General features: G+C 33.4%; 2 protein-coding genes and 1 long non-coding RNA gene across 10 annotated transcripts in view; 2 read left to right on the top strand and 1 right to left on the bottom strand.

Annotated features, from left to right (window-relative positions):
* Window positions 1-7397, top strand: part of CHPT1 (choline phosphotransferase 1) — a 31087-nt gene extending 23690 nt beyond the window's left edge. The window contains exons 6-9 of one of the 4 annotated variants that reach the window (XR_005531788.1): window positions 1679-1837; window positions 2301-2426; window positions 4715-4914; window positions 7278-7379. Coding sequence is in view for 2 of the 4 variants with exons in the window: in XM_039252501.1 (XP_039108432.1) it covers window positions 1679-1837; window positions 2301-2426; window positions 4715-4825; window positions 7278-7322 (441 nt within the window). In the remaining 2 variants the exon portion in view is untranslated. Of the gene's footprint in view, window positions 1-1678; window positions 1838-2300; window positions 2427-4714; window positions 4935-7277 lie in introns of all 4 variants that reach the window. The other 3 variants (XR_005531789.1, XM_039252501.1, XM_039252503.1) reach the window with 3 other exon arrangements.
* Window positions 7265-17850, bottom strand: SYCP3 (synaptonemal complex protein 3). 5 transcript variants are annotated; one of them, XM_039252504.1, is made up of 10 exons: window positions 17785-17850; window positions 17541-17608; window positions 16746-16895; window positions 16179-16245; window positions 15996-16030; window positions 14306-14423; window positions 13379-13478; window positions 10293-10391; window positions 7485-7589; window positions 7265-7357 (listed from the first exon to the last, which is right to left on the bottom strand). In XM_039252504.1, exons 3-10 carry the CDS (start codon window positions 16876-16878, stop codon window positions 7304-7306), a joined length of 711 nt encoding a protein of 236 aa, XP_039108435.1. In that variant the 5' UTR covers window positions 16879-16895; window positions 17541-17608; window positions 17785-17850; the 3' UTR covers window positions 7265-7303. The 5 variants fall into 5 exon arrangements, with proteins under 5 accessions (XP_039108435.1, XP_039108436.1, XP_039108437.1 ...); XM_039252505.1 differs by having other exon boundaries at window positions 16746-16891; window positions 17785-17844; XM_039252506.1 differs by lacking the exon at window positions 17541-17608 and having other exon boundaries at window positions 17785-17829.
* Window positions 17851-17947: 97 nt separating this feature from the next.
* The window catches only part of LOC120245436, a 38666-nt gene continuing 33778 nt past the window's right edge, over window positions 17948-22835 (top strand). Inside the window, exon 1 of the long non-coding RNA XR_005531785.1 lies at window positions 17948-18004. This is a non-coding gene — a long non-coding RNA (uncharacterized LOC120245436). The remainder of the gene's footprint in view (window positions 18005-22835) is intronic.

Below are 22835 nucleotides of genomic sequence, written 5' to 3' on the forward strand. Positions count from 1 at the left end.
GGTTTAATAAATAAGAGTAATAAACATGAAATATGGCATTTTTAGTAAAATAAGTCTCATTCTCTTAAATGACTTATAAACTGGCTCTCAAGACAATTTTCAAAGGAATCCACATAATTCATAAATTATCAATATTTATGAATACACATGTACATAATTAAAAAGCAAAATATAAAACATAGATACATAAGTCCTGATATGTTTGGAAAAATTAATTTGTCATTTTCTGCAGTTTTTCAGTTGATCTCTGGACAGCACTGTGCATGAGGTGCTTATAAATACTTGTTGCTTGACCATAGATGATAAAAATAGAATACTACCTGGAACATGAATTCCACTAAAGAAAATAAGATTTAGTTAGGATCAGTGTCCACTTTAGAGAATATTTTATTAAGAAATCATTGATTACATTTTGAAGGAAGATAAAAAATCAAACACTATGGCTAAGAAGTAGTTGATTTCTAACTTAAACTGGTGCTTTTCCAGCGTTTTTAGCAGCAGATTTTCTTGAATAAAATCTACAGAACCATAATACAGATAAAAGCACTATTTTATTAGTCTAAATTTTTATAATTTATTAACATATAGTATACATAGTGTTTTATTATGTATATGATTTTATAGCATTTATAATATTACTATAATTTTATAGTAAATTCTAACCTATAACATGTAAACAATAAGAATAAGTCTGTTTTAATGAATAAACTTAAATTAGTAGTTATAGATTTAGTAAGCCTCAGTACCAAATTTCAATATTTTGTTTGGATAAACATTACTGAGAGAATCCTGATTCACATAGATAAAAACGTAATGGGTTGGATTTACAGTGTTATACAGTGTAGGCATTTGCATTTGCAGTCTAAATGGAAAAAAAGGTGAGAGTGGGGGATGTTGGTATATAGACCAGGGCAGAATTAAACTTCCTAATCAATGGTTAAGATATTTTGTAGAATTGGCAGGTTGGGATGCCTTGCTATCTCAGTTGATCAAGCATGTGACTCTTGATCTCAGGTTTATAAGTTTGAGCCCCTTGTTGGATGTAGAGATTATTTAAAAATAAAATCTTGGGGTGCCTGAATGGCTCAATCGGTTAAGCGTCTACCTTCAGGTCAGGTCATGATCTCCCAGTTTGTGGGTTTGAGCCCTGTGTCGGGCTCTGTGCTGACAGTTCAGAGCTTGGAGTTTCAGATTCTGTGTGTGTCTCTCTCTCTGCCCCTCCCCCACTCATGCTCTGTTTCTCTGTCAAAAATAAAACATTTTTAAAAATTAAATAAAACCTTAAAAAATTTTTAAAAAGCTTTATTTCAATATGTGCACAAAAATATGTTAATTTGGCAATCCAAATATTGGATTTTTGTATAGAATAGCTCATATTGTTACTTTTTTTGGTATAGATCATATTGTTACTTTTTAATGGTTATTAGTTTAAAATATGTGGTGTATATAAAACTGAAATCAAACATTTATGGCACTGTATTACCTCTTTGTAACCCTATAGTTTTGTGGAAGTTTGAAGGCACAGTTAAGATCTAGATACTCCTTTAGGCCATGGACATTATACTTCTTCTTTAGGTCTTTAGTTCTTAACACAAAATAGATGTTCAGAAAATGTTTGCACTGTGATAAATGCAGTGTTAAAATATGATCCTGATTTTCTGATTTATCTATCCCTTAGGGCACTAGTGTCTTGTCACCTGGACTCCACATAGGAATAATTATTATATTGGCAATAATGATCTATAAAAAGTCAGCAACTAATGTGTTTGAAAAGCATCCTTGTCTTTATACCCTGATGTTTGGATGTGTCTTTGCTAAAGTCTCACAAAAATTGGTGGTAAGAAATTATTTTAATTTATGTTTCATGATATAAATAATATACTTGGTCCTCAAATACAAAGCTGGAAACTATTTCATACAATGGTTAGGTTTTTAATGGTGTTATCATTACAATAAATAGTTAGCTATTCATGCTCTAAGTAAAACTGTGAATGAGTTAATGTTATATTCAGGGAGATAATTTCCTTTCTGTAAGGTAAATTCTTTTAATTATCCATTTAGCTGTAACTAGCAACTATAACTTTCTGATATCAAGGAATTTAAATATTGGGAACTTTAACGAGCTACCCAATCATGAATTTGAGAAGTTTTAGAATCAGTGTTTCCAGATCAAATGTGAGATTAAATGGTCTCTTTATCTTTGCCTGAATAGTGAATTAAAGTTATAGTTCTGTCCTGAAAAATAAAAGCTAAAAGATTTAAAATTTAATAGTGAAATTATTTTGTTTACTTTTTTATAGATAGCTCACATGACCAAAAGTGAACTATATCTTCAAGACACTGTCTTTTTTGGCCCAGGTCTTTTATTTTTAGACCAATACTTTAATAATTTTGTAGACGAATATGTTGTTCTTTGGATAGCAATGGTAAGTTCTTTTCTGCTAAGATTTTTATTTGTTTTTAATAGATGTCAGATAACCTTATGCTTAAGAGTCATTTCAGTGAGATAGCAGATAGCCTTACTGTCTAGTTTATACTGTAAATGTTTCTGAATATTAAAAATTTACTCCTTTTAAGCCATTAATCATTTTTCTGTGTGTATAGAAATGGCCCACATTATCTGGAGATCAGGCTTTCAACAGCTTAAATCTTTAAAAACACAACTGTGTACCTTAAAAATACATCTTTCTCCCCTACCGAAAATGACTTCTCTCTACCGAGACAACTGCAAATACTTATTAAGTATCTTACTTATTCAAGCTTGTTAGAATTAAACCGAACTTATAGCAGGTAACTGGTAAATTAGATGGAGTTAGTGTTAGCAAAGGTGGGTACTTCTTGCATCAAGAACTGTCAGTTAATATTGAAAAAACAAAACAGAAAAGACAGTATTACCAAGTATGGGATTCTGAAACCATTTTGTGCTAAAATTAAGCAACCTGATGTACCTGTATGGCTCATGAGGACATTATATCAATAATGATGATTCATCAAGCAAAGGTTAAATTCTCATTGCCTATGTCCTGCTTAAGAAAGTGGTATATAGGTAATATATATATTAGTTTCTATTCAAAATGATTATAAAACATATAAAGTTTCTTGAGAGAGAAGCTCTAGCCATCTGAGGAAAAGAAAATCATTGTTGTTACACCTTAATCACAAACATGGATAAAGGGAGCATTATTCAATTTTTATTTTATTGAGATATTGTCTTTATGGTCTTCAATTAATAGTGGTTCTGAACAGCTTTGCGTTATTTTCCCCTACCTCCGGACCTCAGTGACTTTCACCTAATTGTTAGTGATATATAAACACATATTAAAGTGTACTAAAAGAAATCTGTCAGTGAATCTCTTGATAATTTGAATAATTTACCCTATTTGTTAGATTTAAGCATTAAAATATATCTGTTCTGTGCATGGACCACCGTACATCTGATGATCCTTTATGCTAGGTTCTATAGTATTATTCTTTTTCTGGAGTAAATAGTTTAATATCCATTCATGGTCCCTTCAAAAGTCTTCCATTCTTCAAATGGCAGTGAGATATAAATCTTAATACTTGGAAGTTTTTCAGGCAATAGTCTAAAAAGTGTTTGAAAATCAGAATAATTTTCTTTAATTTGCTATTTGCCATACATAATTTTAGGGCTCCAAAACAATCTAAATTTTAAAAATAGAAGGTAATTATTCAAAATATCCAAATAGTCAACGTAGGGTTTCTTTTACTAAAGTTAAATGTCCATTGCCAAATAGAATTGTTAATGTAATTAAAACATCAGGTGTGAAAAATTAAAGCAACAGGGTGCGTGGCTGGCTCAGTGAGTGGAGCATGCAACTCTTGATCTCAGGGTCGTTGAGTTCAAGCCCCACTTTGAGCATGGAGCCTACTTAAAAAAAATAATTCAAACACTTATTTTGTAATGAGTTGGACTGGTTTATGCCAGTGGTAGAGATTATGGTGATGAAGGCAAATTGAACTTTTCTCTAAAATACTATGTGGATCACAATTAAAAAACAACAAAAAAACATGTGGATGACAATTAAAATAACAAAAGCCATAAGCTTCTTGCTTTAGAGAGAAAAAGGTCAAATAGAGCTTTTCAAGTAAATGATACATCAGGGAGATTTTCCCCTCATGGGTGAGAATTCCTTCTCCACTGGCAGAGCTGCGAGCTTCCTTTTTCTGAAAGGAAGCATATGCCCTTGGTCTCTAGTAAACTTTTTAAAGTGTGCCTTTCTCCTTAATTTTGTATTCAACACATTTTGTATATAACTTTCCTCAACTATAGTGTCTTTTCCAGGCCTTTCTTACAACCATCTCAAAGGAAAAAGAAATGTATGTGATGGGATGATTTTAAGTGACTGATAGTCCCTTCTAATAGAAAATTTATGACTTTGTTGTACAGCAGAAAATTGAAAGAATGTGGAGTCAGAGGATGAGTTCTGTTACTTTCAAGCTTTTGTATTTTTGTCTAGGCCTTTTACCATTCTGAGCTTCAGTTTTTATAACTGTGAAATACCCTGCATGTTCCAGAGGATTATAGTGAGGTCCAAATATGAGATATATGAAAGTACGTGAAAATGTAGTATTTTTGTTGAAGAATTTAGGTTAAAGTTCGAGATCTGCAGGGTGGGATAGGGAGGAGGACAGAAAAATAGCTACTGCTTCAGAAAAGATAGACCTTAATCCATTTTATTTTTTGCTTCCAAAGGTCATTTCTTCATTTGATATGATGATGTACTTTAGTGCTTTGTGCCTGCAAATTTCAAGACACCTTCATCTAAATATCTTCAAGACTTCATGTCATGAAGCACCTGAACAGGTTCACAAGCATATTGACTAATAGCCCAAGGAAAAGAGGAGAAGCAGTTAGGGGAACCTATGAGTGAAGGAAATTCCCCTTTGCAGGAGGCTAGTATACAATAAATAAGGTTATATTTGAATGAAAAATATTAAGTCCTGTAGATTCCATTATATATTTATTTCAGTTGTGAATCCCTCATTGTATATCGACATTTTTGATCACAGGTATTTACCAGAGTATTACAATACATAAATTAAAAACAAAACCAAAGAAAGAAATTTCAGTTTTCTGAGGATAAGAAAGTAAACCACTGTGGTTCTAAAGATGAGTCTTTTTATCTCAAAAATCCTTATCAGATACTTTGGGTTTCCATTGCTAAGGGATTACATAAAAGTTTAGGACTTAAAGGATTTTAGCTATCTTAAGGGCAATGCTTACTTTAATTGCTAAAAATTGACAAGTAAGTTCATAACACTGCATAAATTCATAGATTGTAATACAGTAATTATGGAGTCATATGATGTAAAGAAATGATTTATTTTAATTAGCCATTTTTCAAAAGAGGTATGTTAATTACTGTTCTATAAAAGGAAATACTTGCTTGCAACTAGAATTTAAATGGGCTACTAGAATTTTCCATAATTTGTATTTACTAAAAGGAGTTTGTCTTACCAGTTCAGAAAACAAATGAATCTTTATACATCATTCCTTGATATTCTGATTTAAAATTTGTCACAAAAAAGTGGACATTAAACATTCCCTTTTATGAATACTTAAACAGCAACTAAAGCACAGTTGACTTAAGAAAATTAGTAGTTTATGAAAACATGGCCATATCTTCCCTTTAGAATATCAGCCAAATTAACCTCAAATACACATGGACTCATGAGGATAGGAGGATGATATAATTATCACTTGAACCATCACTAAATACATTATGTACTGATTCTTATCTTTCCACTCACTTAAAAGTATTTATGTTGCTCATTATGAAAATTGGAACTATTACAAGGATTGTTGTGATTCACACTCCCATCTTACCTTATTTTTAATTTTATCCAACAGTCTGTAGACCATAAGCCATACGATGAAGTAATCAAAATTAAAGGGGAAATGAACACATACTATATCTTAGGCAATAAAAAGGCATATTGAAAAAATAGTGAAAGGTGATATTCCTTAAAAGGATAAAATATGTAAATTAAGTACATAGAAATCACTCTGCAGTACTTATTTTGCCTCTATTGGTAAACTTTTTAAAGTGTTTGGATAGGACTTTTTAAAGTATTTGAATAGTACTTAAGATTTACATTCCAACTTTGGCTTAAAAAGGGAAGTCCTTTACACAATGCAAAAATGCTTAGGAACTATCTCCTTAGATAATCATTAATTTATTTCTGTATAACTTATCACAGTTAGAAAAAGAGAATCAGTATGGACTTTTTTTTAAGACTTGGAAAACCTTAAAACTAAGGTAAAGGTGGGTAATAAGGGCAAAAATTAGAATTTAAAACATAGAAAAACAGGAGAAAATCACTCCTTTTCCCCTAAGAGGATATTTGTGTTTTGATTGATTCAATAAATGTGAAACAATTAAATATTAAATGTTTCATATGTTATGTTTTAAAAAATGCACTTTTAGAGACAAGGTATAAAATTAACTGCTCAAGTTTGGAAATGAATGTAATCAAACTTCTGTATACTTAATGAATATTAAACCTGAAAAACAAAATATTTTCCAGGTAATTTAAAGACCATTATGAAGTATTTAAACCATAAGTAATTAGGTATGTTCGATATACTTTTAATCATTACTAAGGGCATGTGTCATTTAATTGTGGACCAAGCCTGATTAAATGCCATTTTGATGTCTTTGTGGAAATGACATATTCACAAATCCACATCTTAAAACTGATTATTTATAGATCTTGTTTCGTTTTCTTAATAGTTTTTAGCGGTTTAATTTATTTATGAACAGAAACCTAGGTTGCTTTTAATAAATTTAATAAGTCAATAGAATAGATTTTCTTTTGAAATCTTAATTAGAATTGGTTGTGTAATTTAATGAGTATATATGATAGGATGTATATATAACATGGATTTTGTGTATTTTTTCTTAAGGAAGAACAATTTAACCTTTTACACTTGTACTTTCTAACTGTTGGGATTAATACAGATACACTGAAGCCAAAACCTGAAATTAAATCATTTTTATTGCTAGAAGTTAATTGACAAGTGTTAAAGAGAAAAATTCACAATTACTATTAAAGAACTGAAGGCTTGGTGTATATAATTTAGGAATTGCTACTACTCACATAACTGTTCAGCTTTATGTGAAGGTTAACAGAAAGGGGTTCTTACACTGAAACTAAAGATTAACACGATGTATTATTTTAAATTAAAATATTTAAACCACTGTAAAGAATTACATGCCTCTTAGCTAATGTTATAATTGTATCATATTATTTAGGTTCAAGTTCTTCCTTCAAAGAGTCATCAGAATAACATGGATTGAAGAGACTTTCGAACACTTGCCATCTCTTGCTGCTGCTGTTACATGAAAAGAAATATTAAACATTTAATTTTTAGATAAGTGTTATACATATTTCAGCAAATAAAATATTTCAATGCTTGCATTAATCCTTATTTTTTCTCAATTTAAAATATAATGACTTACAGTTTCCATCATAATTTTTTTTTGCAACATAGCCATTTCTTTTCTAAGTTCATTTTGTGCGCCAGTAAGTAGATTATCATGATTCTTTTCCAAGTCCTCCATACTCTAAAACGCAAAAGGCTAGTTCAGTTACCACCACTTTTCATCTCAGATTCTAAACCTGTATAATTAGTTTTCAAAAGTAGGATCTCCAGGGGTGCCTTGGTGGCTCACTCGGTTAAGCATCCGACTTTGGCTCAGGTTATGATGTCCCAGTCAGTGGGTTCAAGCCCTGCATCGGGCTCTTGTACTGACATCTCAGAGCCTGAAGCCTGCTTCGGATTCTATGTCTCCCTTTCTCTCTGCCCAGTCCCCTACTTGCACTCTCTTTCTCTCAAAAATAAACATTAAAAATAAATTAAAGAGGTGCCTGGGTGGCTCAGTTGGTTAAGTGTCCCACTCTTAATTTAGGCTCAGGTCATGATCTCGCAGTTCATGAGTTCGAACACCATGTTGGGCTTTGCATTGCACTGTCAGCATAGAGTCTGCTTGTGATTCTTCTCCCTCTCTCTCCCCCTCCCCTGCTCATGCTCACACTGTCTCTCTCAAAATAAATAAACTTTAAAAAATTTTAAAAAGGTAGGATCTTTAAATAATGTGCATTATTTATTCCAAAGAAAAATATTCTAATTAACAGTAGAAACCAAGACACCCACTAAAGGAATAAAAAGCATCAGACATGGATCAAATGTTATTATAGGAGGTATGACAGTAGTGTACTTTACTCAGAATAACAAGTTAATGAACTATTAATATTACGGTCAAAGTAGAAAAAAAAAAAGAATGCCATAATTTTTAAAATTTCTAACAAGATTTCAAAATAGCAGGTAGTTATTATGTTATTATGACTAATAGTCAATGGGATGTGAATGTATTAGAGGGAATAAAATGATCTATACTGTACCTTTTTTCAATTTATGAGAAACAAATTATGTTATAAATCTTTACTATTCATCTAACAAACAGTGGTCCTAACTCGTACTATATAAAAAGAACTATATTAAGTGTTGTAGAAAAATTAAAAAACAATATATGATCACACTCTTACTCCAGTAAGAAACTATAAACAATGTAAAATTTTATAATAGGAATGGAAATGCAACTTGCTATGGCTATGTAGTAGAAAATATAGGGAATAACTCTAATTTAGTTGGCAAAAGAATACAATTTCAATAGAGAAAGAAAACGTAAAAGTATTTTAGGGCAAGAGCAGAAGCATAATGGAAGTACATAGTGAGTGAGTTCAGAGAAAGCAATTATCTGGAGGAGTGGGAATTAACAGACAAATGTGGTAATTGAAGCATAAAAAGAGGATCACGTTATGGGCTGGAGGGGGTGGGTAGATATTGAATACATAAGAATTGAAAATGAGAAGTTACTGACTTTTTCAAGAGGGAAGAGATGTTTTAGGAAGAGAGTATGACAGACCTATGGAAGAGTAGTTTGATGAACAGAAAAATCAGCTGATGTTTAATAGTATAAGCAAAGAATGATGAGGTTGTAAACTAGGGATAGTAGCTATGGGAATTAAAAGAACCATTGCAGAAGCAAAAATTATAGGACCTACTAATAACTGGATGTGAAGAATAAGGGAATCAGATATAATACTAAACTTCCTAAGTGTAACAGTGATAAGATTTAGAAGAAATCTTTTCTAGCACTTTATCTACCTTCACCAATTAACAAATGGTTTTTAGAGTGCATTAGAGCAAGCTGATTAGAAAGTTTTTTTAAAAACATGTATTTATTTTTGAGAGTGCAATCAGGGGAGTGGCAGAGGAGGGGACAGAGGATCCAAAGCATGCTCTGCAGTGACAGCAGGGAGCCCGATGTGGCGCTTGAACTCACAAACTGAACCATGAGATCATGACCTGAGCCAAAGTCAGACGCTCAACCAACTGAGCTACTCAGGTGCGTCTGACTGGAAACACTTCTAAAAATAACTTTGGTGTACATACATATTAAAATTCTTTAAAACTAATTGTTTTAAACTATTTTACTAGTTTATTCAGAGCATCCCAGTTCCTTTAAAAGGGTGACATTGTAATATTTGAACAAGATTATTTAAAAGCATCCTCCACATCAAAAAAAAAAAAGTATGTGCAGGATTCCAATGAGCTCCTATGAACAAATACTAAAAAGTAAATATATCTGCATGAATAAGAGGCCAATGCCACAAACCACAATTTGCTAATATGCCTGTCTCAGATAATTCTCAATCCACAAATTTTTAATCACTGACTTTTTCATTCTAGTATATGTCTGAGCCATCTCATGATTATCAGTTGGCACATAAAGCTATTTTTTTGTCACTAATAATCCTAAAAGTAAATATACCATAAAGTACATATGTAATACATTAGAAAATAAAATATTCCTCATTTTCAATTGTGTACTTTCTATTTAGCAAATACTAGAGATACAAAGACAAGTAAAAGACTACCTAAAAATAATTTATGGATGTTCTATTTTTAGTTAAGATAGAACTATTACTACTAAAGTTAATAAAGTATGAATTTTATGTATAATATATACATTTAGATAAAATTCCCAATCTACCATTTCATGTCTTTAATAATCCCACAATAACAGTCTTAAAATGAACATTAAAATAAAAATATATTTAACACTTAAATAAAAATGGGAAGTAATTAAGAATTTAAAATATATAAGCAAAATGTTTCCCTTAAACTTAGAAGGAAATATTTATCTTATATTTCCAAATATAATGTTATATAAGAATGTATTACATAACCAAATACAACAGACCTTTATGAACTGCTCATATAACTGTCTGATTGTTTTCAGTCTCTGGCTCTGAACAATTCTAGATTGTTGAAAAACCTTTTGTTGCTGTCGAAACAGGTTCTACAAATATAAAAGAAAAAAAATTATAACAATTTGGGTAAAATTTAAAATTTGGCAAAAAATAATTCTTTAATTTAAAAGATATAGTTTTTAAATCAACACTGTTTTAAGAGGCACCTGGGTGGCTCAGTCAGTTAAGCGTCTGACTTTGGCTCAGGTCATGATCTCATGGCTCCTGAGTTGGAGCCCTGGGTCACACTCTATTCTGACAGCTCAGAGTCTAGAGCCTGCCTCAGATTCTCTGTCTCCCTCTCTCTCTGCACTAACCTCATTCATGCTGTCTCTGTCTCTCAAAAATAAACATTAAAAAAAATTTTTTTAATATTTTTATTTATTTCTGAGAGACAGAGAGAGAGAGACAGAGAGAGAGAGACAGCGTGAACAGGGGAGGGTCAGAGAGAGGGTGACACAGAATCTGAAGCAGACTCCAGGCTCTGAGCTAGCTGTCAGCACAGGGCCCGACTCAGGGCTCGAACCCACAAACCGTGAGATCATGACCTGAGCTGAAGTCGGACACCCAAACAACTGAGCCACCCAGGTGACCCCCCCCTTTTTTTTTTAATTTTTTAAATGTTTTTTTATACTCTCAAAAATAAACATTAAAAAAATTAACACTTTTAACTATTATTACCAAGTTCACCACTATATACAACAATAATGTAGTAAACCTAACAGTCATTGAGTAGCAACACTTAAAAATACTCAAAATATGTTTTAATTCTTTGTACTTTCAGTATCAACATGAGTAATCCTTCCAATAACTTTAGTTTCTTGGCCTACTTTCCACCAGTGGTTTTTTTGTCTCCCATCCAACTTTAGCCATTTACTCATATGCTCATACCCTAGATTTTGTAATTGCCAATATCTACAACCTCTACATAGTATTAACAATAACAAACTTCATAGTAACCATGTGTTAGATACTACTCTGAACTCTTCAAATTCACCTTTGCAGCTACGCTATCTGCAGCTGGTCATGACTGCAGAAAACCCCACATGCTGGCAGGTCTCACTTTAAATCATGATCACTGTGATCACAGCCTAAATTGGGTCCTTACTGCTACTTGGAAATTACATTTCCCTAGTCTATTCACTGGCCCACTCTTCAGGAAAGTATTTTATATCTTCTCATTTGACTTCAAAAAGCAACTTCTTTTCTACCATCCAATGACCTTAATTATTTCACTAAGTAAATAAAAGTAATACAAAGAGAACTTTGGGTCTCTATTACTATTATCTATCTACAAACCTACATCTATCTGTGCTCACATACTCTACCTTATTTCCTATTTTTAAGGATGAACTATCCTTTCTCTGTAACAGCCAAGTTTTTCATATGTCCCAACCATTCTAAAGAATTCAGCAATCGTCCCCCCTCTTTCAATTACTTATTTTTTCTCAAGATTATTTTTGTTAGCACACAAACATGTTACTTTTTCTCCATTCTTAAACAAAAAACCCACATACTATTCCTTTTCTACTCAGGCTACCACCCCATTTCTATCTTTCCTATTCTCTCTTATATTCATTCCAGTCAACTTTTTGTATTTACTTTTCTACCAAAATCATTCTGATCAAGAACACTAACAACCTCCACATTGCCAGATCTACCTTATGTGGCCTATAAGCAGCATATGACAAAGTGTATCCTTTCTCTCTCTCAAAAGGTTTTCTTGACTGCACTTGGAGTCATTTTCTTTCTACCAATTATTAGGCAACTCATTCTCAGTCTCCTTTACTGGTTCTCCCTCATCTTCTTGAACTCTAAACATTGAAGTACTTATTCCAGAGCTCAGTTCTTAGACTTACTTCTCTTTTACATTTACAACCACTCCCTTGGTGATCTTATCCAATCTCATGGTTAAATGCTGTCTTTATGTTGAGAACTCCCAACTTTGTAAGTTCAACTTATTTCTCTTTCTAGAACTCAACTCATACCAATGGCCTGCTCAACACATCCCCTTGTTTGTTTCATATTAACATTTCTTTTTATTTTTTAATGTTTTATTTATTTTTGAGAGAGAGACAGAGACAGCATGAGCAGGGGAGGGTCAGAGAGAGAAGGAGACACAGAATCCAAAGACAGGCTCCAGGCTCTGAGCTAGCTGTCAGCACAAAGCCTGATGCGGGGCTCGAACCCATGAACCGTGAGATCATGACCTAAGCTGAAGTTGGACACTTAACCGACTGAGCCACCCAGGCGCCCCTCATATTAACATTTCTAAAACTGAGCTCATCAACCCTAAGATTATTTAATATGAATAGTACCTTAACTCTTAAATAAGAAATGTGTGATAATTTTATAAAAAAAAGAATTAAATAACATGATAGTTAACATAGTTATATATAGGGAAGGGGGCTGACTTCTATCTCCCATAGAGATGGGCATGTAACAACAGTCTGGCCATTAAGAGAAAACCATGTTTTAACCATAATGACTGGTTCAGGAATGGGAGAATAATCCAAACCAGACCAATGATATTCCTCCAGAGGACTTTTCTTCCTGGCAGTTATTGAGAAAGTCTATTTTAGTCCACTGGGGTTACTAAACTTGTAGCAAGTTTACAAATGCAAGAAGCTATCTATCTTGCTTATCACACTGAAAGAGCTTATTAAGAATTGAGACAGAGCCAAATGACACTATCTAAGCAATCCTTCCTTACATGCATCCAGCTATGTCTGAAGCCAAACTACCCCTGGACTTCTTTTATATAACCCAATAATGTTTTTTTGTACCTTGACAATTTCTGTCACTTGGAACTGCAAGAATTACAACCAATAGAGGAGGCAAAGGCCAACAGCTTTTCTAAGTATGGAATGCCCCATTATTCTCTGGTTTACCATTCAGAAGGACCAAAACACAACCAGCATGGGAAGTGAAACCCAGCTGAGTGTCACAGATATATACATAGCTAGGCTCTCCATTCCTACTTGACACTTGGTTATAATAGATCAATTATAAAACTAAGTATGATTATGATACTAACAGCTAGTTTTTCTTCTTGTTCCTCAGCTTTCTGCACATCTAAATCCCACTGATGAAACAAAGCCAGAAATTGCTGAGAATACTCTTGGTTAAGCTTCTGCCTGTAAAACGTAAGAATGAATATTTTCATATTTCATACCAATAATGGAAAAATTCAAAACAAAATTGACATAATTTATATTACAATAAAAGAAGGAAATAATGGCTCCTTAAATTTTCAGATGTGGAACCAAAAAGTAAAATTATGAATTATGCTAATTATAGAAGTGTTTATTTTCCTAACCAGCTAACAGAAAAGCCTTTCACATGCTTTAGTTCTGAAACCTATGGAAGTTTTATTATAGACATAAATTTTCCTGAAAGTCCATTTTATCTCCATGCAGTTTATTTCTCATTTTCTCCATCTAAATATAAGTTCCAATATGATAAACATTGAATAAAGTTACTATGTTTATCATGAAAGATTCCAAAGAGAAATATTTCACTTAATTTTCTCCCCATTTTGGTATAACAATGATTTTGTAAACAGTAACAGTTAAGCCATCAGCTAAAATATAAAGATTATTTAGAATAAAATTGATCTTTTTCTACATTGTTAAATAGGTAACTATCAATATGACATTCACTTTTCATTCAGTCTGTGAGAGTTTCTGGAATGAATGTAAATAAACTTTATAGTAAAAAAAAAAAACAACCCTCAATGGCTATTTAAATGGAGAAAAAGATAATCTTCATGGATTTCTAGGAAATCATCTCAAGTCTATGAAGGAATACAGTTATAACACTAAAGGACTTTGAAAAAAGTCAAGCCAAACGTATTTTTGACTAGAGACACCAATAAATAGAAGGTGATAGTATTTTTCATAATTTGCACAATGAATACTAAGAAATTATAAAAATGTTGTGTCTGAAAAACCTACAACCTTACCTTTGCTCTTGTTGGGTTTTCCAAACATATTCAATTTTCTGGTTACTAGTTTTGAGAGAAGCCTTGGTATACATTTCCAGTCTTTTTCTCTTGGCAAGAAGAGCCTTGTTAATGTCAGCTTTATTGAAAAATAATATTTATTAAATCTTAATGAAGAAAATTATTTTGTTGCCACATGTTCAAATTAAATAGGGATATAGTTGGTTTACAGTTTTGGAAAGACATTTAAAATTAAATTTAAAGTATATTATTAAAAGCAAGATTGCTTTTTTTTTTCTAAGAAAACTTGGAGCTATAAGTATCCTGATTCTGACTTTCCTAGAATTAATTTTTTAACTTTGAGATTATTTGAAAAAGCTAAACATGAAAAAAAAAAAAAGGGGGAGTCTCAAAGATAGACTTTTGTCTTCCTGAGAAAACACTAGTAAGGGCTAAATTTTTCTAAATTTGTAAAATACTCTCCAACTGAAAGAACTCATTTAGACGTATTATTGCTAGAACTCATCATATGAAACACATAAAATTATTTTTAAAAAGAATCCAAAAAGGATAAAAACAGTTAAATAAGAAAATTATTTTTAAAAATACAGTGATACTGTATCATTTTTACCAAAAGAAGCACAATACAAGCATAGAAAAATCTTAAGTAAATATTCAATAAATTCATTCAAGAACCCTTTTAAATACTTCCGTGGAACTTTTTTTCCTGAACTTATTAAAGGAAATTATTTTCTTACTGAATTATAGTTGACACACAATGTTATATATTAGTTTCATAGTGATTTGTGGAGCTTTTTCTACCCATAAGTACTACATTTCATCAGTTTTTAATACTTCAAATAATACTTTGCTAAATACATGCATAGGGAACTACCATCAACAGTTATTTTTCAGCAATCATGATAGATCTGTATTATTATACAAATATTTTATATTTCCAATACCCACCTATCATAAATTTAGAAAACATTACAAAACAAACATTTTTCCACCACCAAATACATGAAAGCCTTCAAAATACACTTGACTGAATAAATAATTTGTATAGAAGAGCCAAATACTGACTCTTTTTTATGAATACTATCTCCTAATACAGTAAATGTAACTAATATTTCATATACCATTTAAAGTTTATAATCTTTTAATCCTGTTATATATCTCTTTTTAGCTAGGAGGTTGCCTTTCTCAACTATATAGTTTAATAATGTAAAAAATAACAATAAAGAGGTATTTTAAAGGCTTCAATTTATACTGCCCCTCCTAAGGAACAAAGGAATGTCATAGAAAATAACTGAGAAAATGAAAAACTGACATGTATACAGATACATGTGTTTGTAACCTTGGTCCATGACTTTGTAAAGTCCATACAAAAGAGGGGTAGAGACTTTCCCCTTCCATTTTTGTTCTAAAATTTCATAGTCCATTAAATTCAAACAGTATAAAATAAAAACACCACTCTTCCCTCACCATTGTTAGTACCATTCTTACTCATCACATTCACAACTGGAGAAGGTTAAGCAAGGAAGTCTCTGTAGTTGAATCACACATACTTACACAAAATCTTATATGTGAGGACAGAGCATTAGGTAACAGTCTTGTAGTTCATTGATTAACATGTCCTATTACACAAATTATGTATTATATGATTTAAAACAATTTTCTTAAAATACAGATATCTCCTAAAACATACCTCCAAATCTTTCCAGCATATTTTGTACTTCACCCCTGTGAAAATACATTTAAAAAAACCTTTTAATTAAGGATCAAAATATCACACACCCAGTATTTTACATACAATAGTTGCCGGACAACCAAAGTAGACTTTTCTTAAAGTACTTCATGTAAAAGGCAAAAATTATTTTGAGCACATCACCCCACATCTTCAAATATTCCTGCAGAAGTCCTTTTCTTCCCATGCTTATCAATTACTGGAGTCTTCCCTGCATTGACAATAAGAAAGAAAAATATTTTCAAAACTATGTATGCCATTTTGGTAATTTTTCATGGTATAATATCTTAATTTTTGGGCTTTTAGGATTTTTTGCCAACATAACTTTTTAAAGCAGACATATAAATACAGTACTTCCTCTGCAGTTTAGATGCAATTAAATCAGGATCCATGACCATTTTATAGGAACAGTTTTGCAAGTCTTCCTGTGTTAATGTGCCTAGTAGGCCAGGTTTTTTATTTGTTTTTATATATTATATGTATTTATCCCATAAGTGTTATATATTTTACTTATCAATCAATCAGACATTTGGAGAATAATGACTGTAAAGGCAAGAGATGCTGTGTAAGCTTTTCTAACTCCAAATGAGAAACATGAAGCACATCAAAATGCTTTATGCATAAAGTTTATTATAGTTTAAAATGTGGTGCATTCAACACAAGGGAAGTACAGGACATGGTAACTGCCCAATAATATTAGAAACACTGTACCTTCGGTGACATCCTCCTCTGAACCACTCAGATCTTTTTTATCTTCTTTCTCAAAGTCATAGGCTCTTATGATCTGATCTTCCACTGATGTCTTCCCAGATTTCCCTCTATGCTTTCTTCCAGACGGCACCATATTTAGATGTTTCCTGACTTTTAAAAAATAAATCTCTCAAACCTTCTGAATCCAAAGACATCACTTAAGTAAACTGGTAAATTTCAAAATTAGCGATATCAAATAAAGATTATCTTAGTTGAATAACATTTGGGGAGTCTCCTCACTTAATCTGTTGGCCCCAAAGTTAAGAAAGATAGTCACAGCATCGACGAAGAGTTCGCATCTGAGGACGGAGATCTGAATTTTGACCCCGCCTCTGCCAGATTCTGGCTATATTCGGGCAAATCTAGTTTGTGCATTTCAGTTACGAAGCAAAACTGTAGCTGTTGACAGGATAGGTCGTGAGCATACCCCAAAATAAGCTTACCGCAAAAAATAAATAAAAATGTTCTGCAATCTGTGCCTCGGAAAATAACAATTCCACCTAAGATTTTTCACAATACAGACATCGAGGACAAGTGAAGAGAAGCCCTCAGTTCATTTTAATTGTTTCTGACGGGTTTGGGGCGGGGACGAGGGACAGACGAAGGCCCACCTGCTCCTCAGATATAAACTTGCCTGGGTCGTCGAGACCTGTCAGATTCCATTCAGCCCTCTCCTTCCCCCCCCTTATAAACTTGCCTGGGGCGTCTAGACCTGTCAGATCCCATTCAGCCCGCGGCTTTCCACCAGTCCCTCACCTGCTCAAGGCCTTGCCCTCGGTGAAGTTCACGGACTTAATTTTCCTGTCAGAGGCCCCACCCAGGTCCTGCCAATCGGAAAGATTTACCTCACAAATAAAGAGAAGCCTCTAACTAGGACTCCCGCGCTAGACAGTCTTTCCCTCCTCCCGCCTGAAAATACCGCCAACGGCCTATGGCCATGGATACAGGTCTCTCTACCGATGTCCCCGCCACTCCAGCATCCAACAACCCAGCTTCTCACCTCCTGTATCTGCTTGGCTGTCGACGCTCCTCTGAGGCAACTCAGAATTCCCGCGAGAGAAAAGCCAAGGGCCCCTAGTTTGGAGACATCGCTGATTGGCTGGTGGTCAGACGCATGCGTGGAGAAAGCCACAGGCTCCGCCCCCCACAGGCAACCGACCACGAGACTGCGGACCCAGAGTGCCTTGAGGGCGGTAGCTTGCGCGTGTAGCGCTTTTGGGGTATGTTCTCTTCTAGTTTTGTTTTTCAAGTTTGACATTTTTGTAATATTTGAAAATTGCAGAATATGTAAGTTAAGAAACATGGTGAACACACTACGTCATTTGTGAAGTAGAATTTTACCAGAGCCCTTCGAATCTCCTCAGGATTGCCTTTCCATCCCATTCCCCCACCATTCCCCTTTCAGAGATTTTTTTTTTAAATTATCCTGAATTTTGTGTAAATCTTAGTTCCCCCTGTTTTCTAAGTTTTGTTACCACACATACGTACCCTTAACCTTGCTTGGTTTTGTTTGCGTTTAGGCCGTGCCAAAAAGAAAAAAAAATGTACCGTATGGTTTGTAATATTCTGCCTCTCACGCTTCAGATTACATCTCTAAGAGAATCTATATTATTAGGTGTAGCCATAGTTCTCTCACTTTCATTGCTGTATAATATTTTATTGTAACTCAATGATCCATAGTTTATTCCATGGACATGTGGATTGCTTTCAGAGTACAGCCTGTATAAACAATGTCACTATGAAGTCCTGATCTACATAGATGCTTAAGTTTTTGCCGAGAATCTAGGTGTGAAGTTACTGGGTCATGAACTGAGTGATAATTCAGTAATGGGAACTGGTTTACAATTTATACTACCACCGACAGTTCCCATTATTCAATACACTCACCACTTGGAACAGGAAGATTTCTTTTTTCTTTATTTCTAAGCTTATTTATGTTTGAGAGAGGGAGCCAGAGCAGAGGAGCGGCGGAGAGATTGGGGGATTGAGGAGGCCTAGTGGGATTGGGGCTCAAACTCAGGAACCAGGAGATCGTGACCTGAGTAGAAATCTGTCTTAGCCAAAAGAGCCACACAGGTGCCCCTAGAATAGTCACAATTTTAAATTTTGCCATTCTAGTGGGTATAAAATGATATTACTTTGGGCCTTTATATTTCTGTAATTACTTGTAAGATTAAGCTCTTGTTACGCTTATCAGCCATTTGCATTTACTTTTCCTTAATCTATTTGGGGTTTTTAAGTTAATTTATAAGTATATATACTGAATATTAATCTTTATGACTGTTTTTCTGTATCTTTTCAAAGAAACACATCTTCATCCCGAAGTCACAAAAATTTAAAGGTTTTAAGGTTTTATTTTTTATTTTTTAAGTGTTTATCTGGAATCTATTTTTGTGCCTAGTGTCGATGTAGAATCTAGTTACTTTTTTTGCCCTACGTGGAACCCAATTTATTGAATGGTGCATGCTTTCCCTGTAACAGCCATGCTCCTATGACAAGTTCCTATATGTTTTTGGGTCTGTGTCTTTTATCCTATTCCACTGGCCAGTCTTCCTATCCCTGTGTCAAAACAAGAGATTTTCATCATTCCAGCCTAATTAAATCTTTGGTATCTAATAGGGCAAGTCTTACACCTTATTTATTTTTTTATGAGTATTCTGTGTATTCTTGAAGTTTTGCTTTTCATGTGAACTTCAGAATCTGTTTTCCAAGTTCCATGGGGAGGGGGCGGAATGTTGGATTTTTATTGGAATTTTGCACTGAATCTGTAGCTCCCCTTGAGTAAATGGAGTCTTCTGTGCTTGCATATAGTATATTTTCCATTTACTTAGACCTTTTTAATATTTGTCAGTAAAATTAGTCTTTTTCCTCAGTGCAGGGTTTGCACTTTAAATAGATTTATATTTTGTTCTAACTGCTATTTAAAAATACAGTTGATTTCTGATATTGATCTTATATCTAACAACTTGCTAAACATTCTAATAATTTGTAGAGGCTGAGATTTTATAATCATATCATCTGAATAATGACATTTTTGTTTCTAATTCTTAGTTTTTTTTTCTTTTCTGACTGCACTTGCTAGAAGTGCAAAGATGAATAGAAGCATCAATACTGGACATTATTCCCTGTTTTAGAGGTTATGTTTCTAAGGTTTCTGTTAACAGTGGTGATGCTTCATGTGGATTTTATGGAATGTTGCTCTTTTTGAAAATGTAGCTATTTGTAGTTCGCTAAGAGATTTTGTTTGCTTGTTTTGTCATTCTGTTTTAAATCATGAATGAGCGCTACATTTTATTAAATTATTGCTAAATCTATTGAAATAATCTTTGCTCTTTATTTTTTAATGTGGTGAATAAGATTTATATGTTTTTCTAATATTAAACCAAATCTACATTCCTGTGATAAACCCAAGTTGATCACGATGTATTAACTCTTTAAACACATTGCTGTGTTTGGTTTGTACAGCATTTTATGTCCTTTTTCATGACTGAAATTGGCTTGTAATTTTTCTGTCCTTAACTAGTTTGGAATCAAGTCTAAATACATGGCTTGCTTCATGTTACCAAGTCTTTGTTCAAATGCTACTATTCATATCAATGAGGCCTTCTCTGCCCCTGCTTTTAGATATTGTAATGCAAACTCTGCACCTTATTTCTCCTCTTTCCTTATTCCCCTTACCCAGGTATCCTTATACCACTTACCTTTTTTATTGTAAAGGTAGCTTATTTACTTTATTGTCTCCCCCAACCCCTGTAAATGTAAACTATGAAGGGCAGACAGAATTGTACATAGTGTGAGGAAAAGATCTAATTCCATCTTGTTCCAAACATCTGTCCAGTTATCCCAATATCATTTACTAAGATGTCAATATTTGTCCCCACGGATTTGAAATACTGCCCTCATTATCACTAGATTTCCGTAAGGAGTGGGTCAACATCTGGATTTTCTGTTACATGCCACTGACCTATTGTTTATATACCAGTACACACTGAATTATAGACACTTATATTTTAATATTTGATAGGCCAGTTCCTCCATAGCTATTTTTTCAGAGTTTTCCTAGTTTTTCAGTATGAATTTTAGCATCATCTTATGTCTAAGAAAAAAAACCCTTGACTTTTTAAAGTTTGTATTTAAATTCTAATTAGTTAACATACAGTGTAATATTAATTTCAGGCATACAATACAGTGATTCAGCAGTTTCATACAACACCAGGTGCTCATCATAGCAATGCAGTCCTTAATCCTCATCACCTGTTTTACCCATCCTCCCACCAACCTCCCCTCTCATAATCATCAGTTTATTCTCAATAGTTGAGAGTCTGTTTCTTGGTTTGCCTCCTTCTTTTCTTTCCCCTTTGCTCGTTTGTTTTGTTTCTTAAGTCCAGCATGAGTGAAATCATATGGCGTTGTCTTTCTCTGAATATTTCACTTAACTCTATGTCATTGCAAATGGCCAGATTTCATTCTTTTTTATGGCTAAGTAATATTCCATTGTATATATATACACCTCATGTTTTGTTTTGTTTTGTTTGTTTTTTTCTTTTGAGAGAGAGAGAATGAATCTTGCCTGATATGGGTCTTGGGTCTTGATCTCACAGCTGTGAGATCATGACCTGAGCCAAAATCAAGAGTGGGATACTTAACTGACTAAGCCACTCAGATGCCCCTATCCTACATTTACTTTATCCATTCATCAGTTGATGGACAGTCAGGCTGCAATTACAATTGCAATTACAGTTTAGCTATTGTAAATAATGCTGCTATAAACATCAGGGTGCATGTATCCCTTTGAATTAGTATTTTTGTATTATTTGGGTACATACTTAGTAGTACAATTACTGGATCATAGGTAGCTCTATTTTAACTTTTTGAGGAGCCTCCATACTGTTTTCCAGAGTGGCTTCACCAGTTTGCATTCCCACCAGCAGTGCAAGAGGGTTCTCCTTTCTCTAAATCATTGCCAACACCTGTTGCTTCTTGTGTTGTTGATGTTAGCCATTCTGACAGGTGTGAGGTGATAGTTCCTTGTAGTTTTGCTTTATATTTCCCTGATGATCAGTGATGTTGAATATCTTTTCATATGTCTGCTGGCCATCTATATGTCTTTTTTGGAAAAAAGTCTAGTCATGTCTTTGGTCCATTTTTTAATTGGATTATTCATTTTTTAGGTTTTGAGTTTTAGAAGTTCTTTATGTATTTTGGATACTAACTCTTTATCAAATATGTCATTTGCAAATATCTTCTCCCATTCTGTAGGTTGTCTTTTAGTTTTGTGGAATGTTTGCTTCGCTGTGCCGAAGCTTTTTATTTTGATCAAGTCCCAGTAGTTTCTTTTTGCTTTTGTTTCCCTGGTCTCAGGAGACATATATAGAAAGAAGCTGCTATGGCCTGTGTCAGAGAGGTTACTGTCTGTGTTCTTTTATAGGATTTTTATGGTTTCAAGTGTCACATTTAGGTCTTTCATCCATTTTGAATATATTTTTTGTGTGTGTTGGTGTAATAAAGTGGTCTAGTTTCATTCTTTTCCATGTTGCTGTCCAGTTTTCCCAGTACCATTTGTTGAAGAGACTGTCTTTTTCCCATTAGATATTATTTCCTGCTTTGTCAAAGATTAATTGACCCAAGAGTTGTGGGTTCATTTCTGGGTTTTCTATTTTGTTCTCTATTTCTATTTTTGTGCCAGTACCATACTGTTTTGATCACTACAGCTTTGTAATATAACTTGAAATTCAGAATTGTGATGCCTCCAGCTTTGCTTTGTGTTTTCAAGGTTGATTTGGCTATTCGGGGTCTTTTGTGGTTCCATAAAATTTTTAGGATTGTTTGTTCTAGCTCTGGGAAAAATGCTGTTGGAATTGTGATAGGGATTGAATTAAATGTGCAGATTGCTTTGGGTAGTATAGACATTTTAATAATATTTGTTCTTCCAATCCATGCGTGTGGAATGCTTTTCCTTTTTTTTTTTGTATGTGTGTGTCATCTTCAATTTCTTTCATCAGTGTTTTGTAGTTTTCAGAGTACAGGTCTTTCCCCTCTTTTGTTAGGTTT

This window comes from Hyaena hyaena, unplaced genomic scaffold (assembly GCF_003009895.1).
Source record: "Hyaena hyaena isolate Hyena2069 unplaced genomic scaffold, ASM300989v1 scaffold_417, whole genome shotgun sequence".
Classification (NCBI taxonomy): domain Eukaryota; kingdom Metazoa; phylum Chordata; class Mammalia; order Carnivora; family Hyaenidae; genus Hyaena; species Hyaena hyaena.

What these genes read in the sequence shown, in the direction of transcription:
- SYCP3 (XM_039252504.1), bottom strand. Translation starts at nt 16,878, where the DNA reads ATGGTGCCGTCTGGAAGAAAGCATAGAGGGAAATCTGGGAAGACATCA. An exon ending in AGAGGAGGATGTCACCGAAG is followed by an intron (nt 16,246 to 16,745) that starts GTACAGTGTTTC and finishes TTGTCAATGCAG; the next exon opens with GGAAGACTCCAGTAATTGAT. An exon ending in GGAATATTTGAAGATGTGGG is followed by an intron (nt 16,031 to 16,178) that starts GTGATGTGCTCA and finishes GTATTTTCACAG; the next exon opens with GGGTGAAGTACAAAATATGC.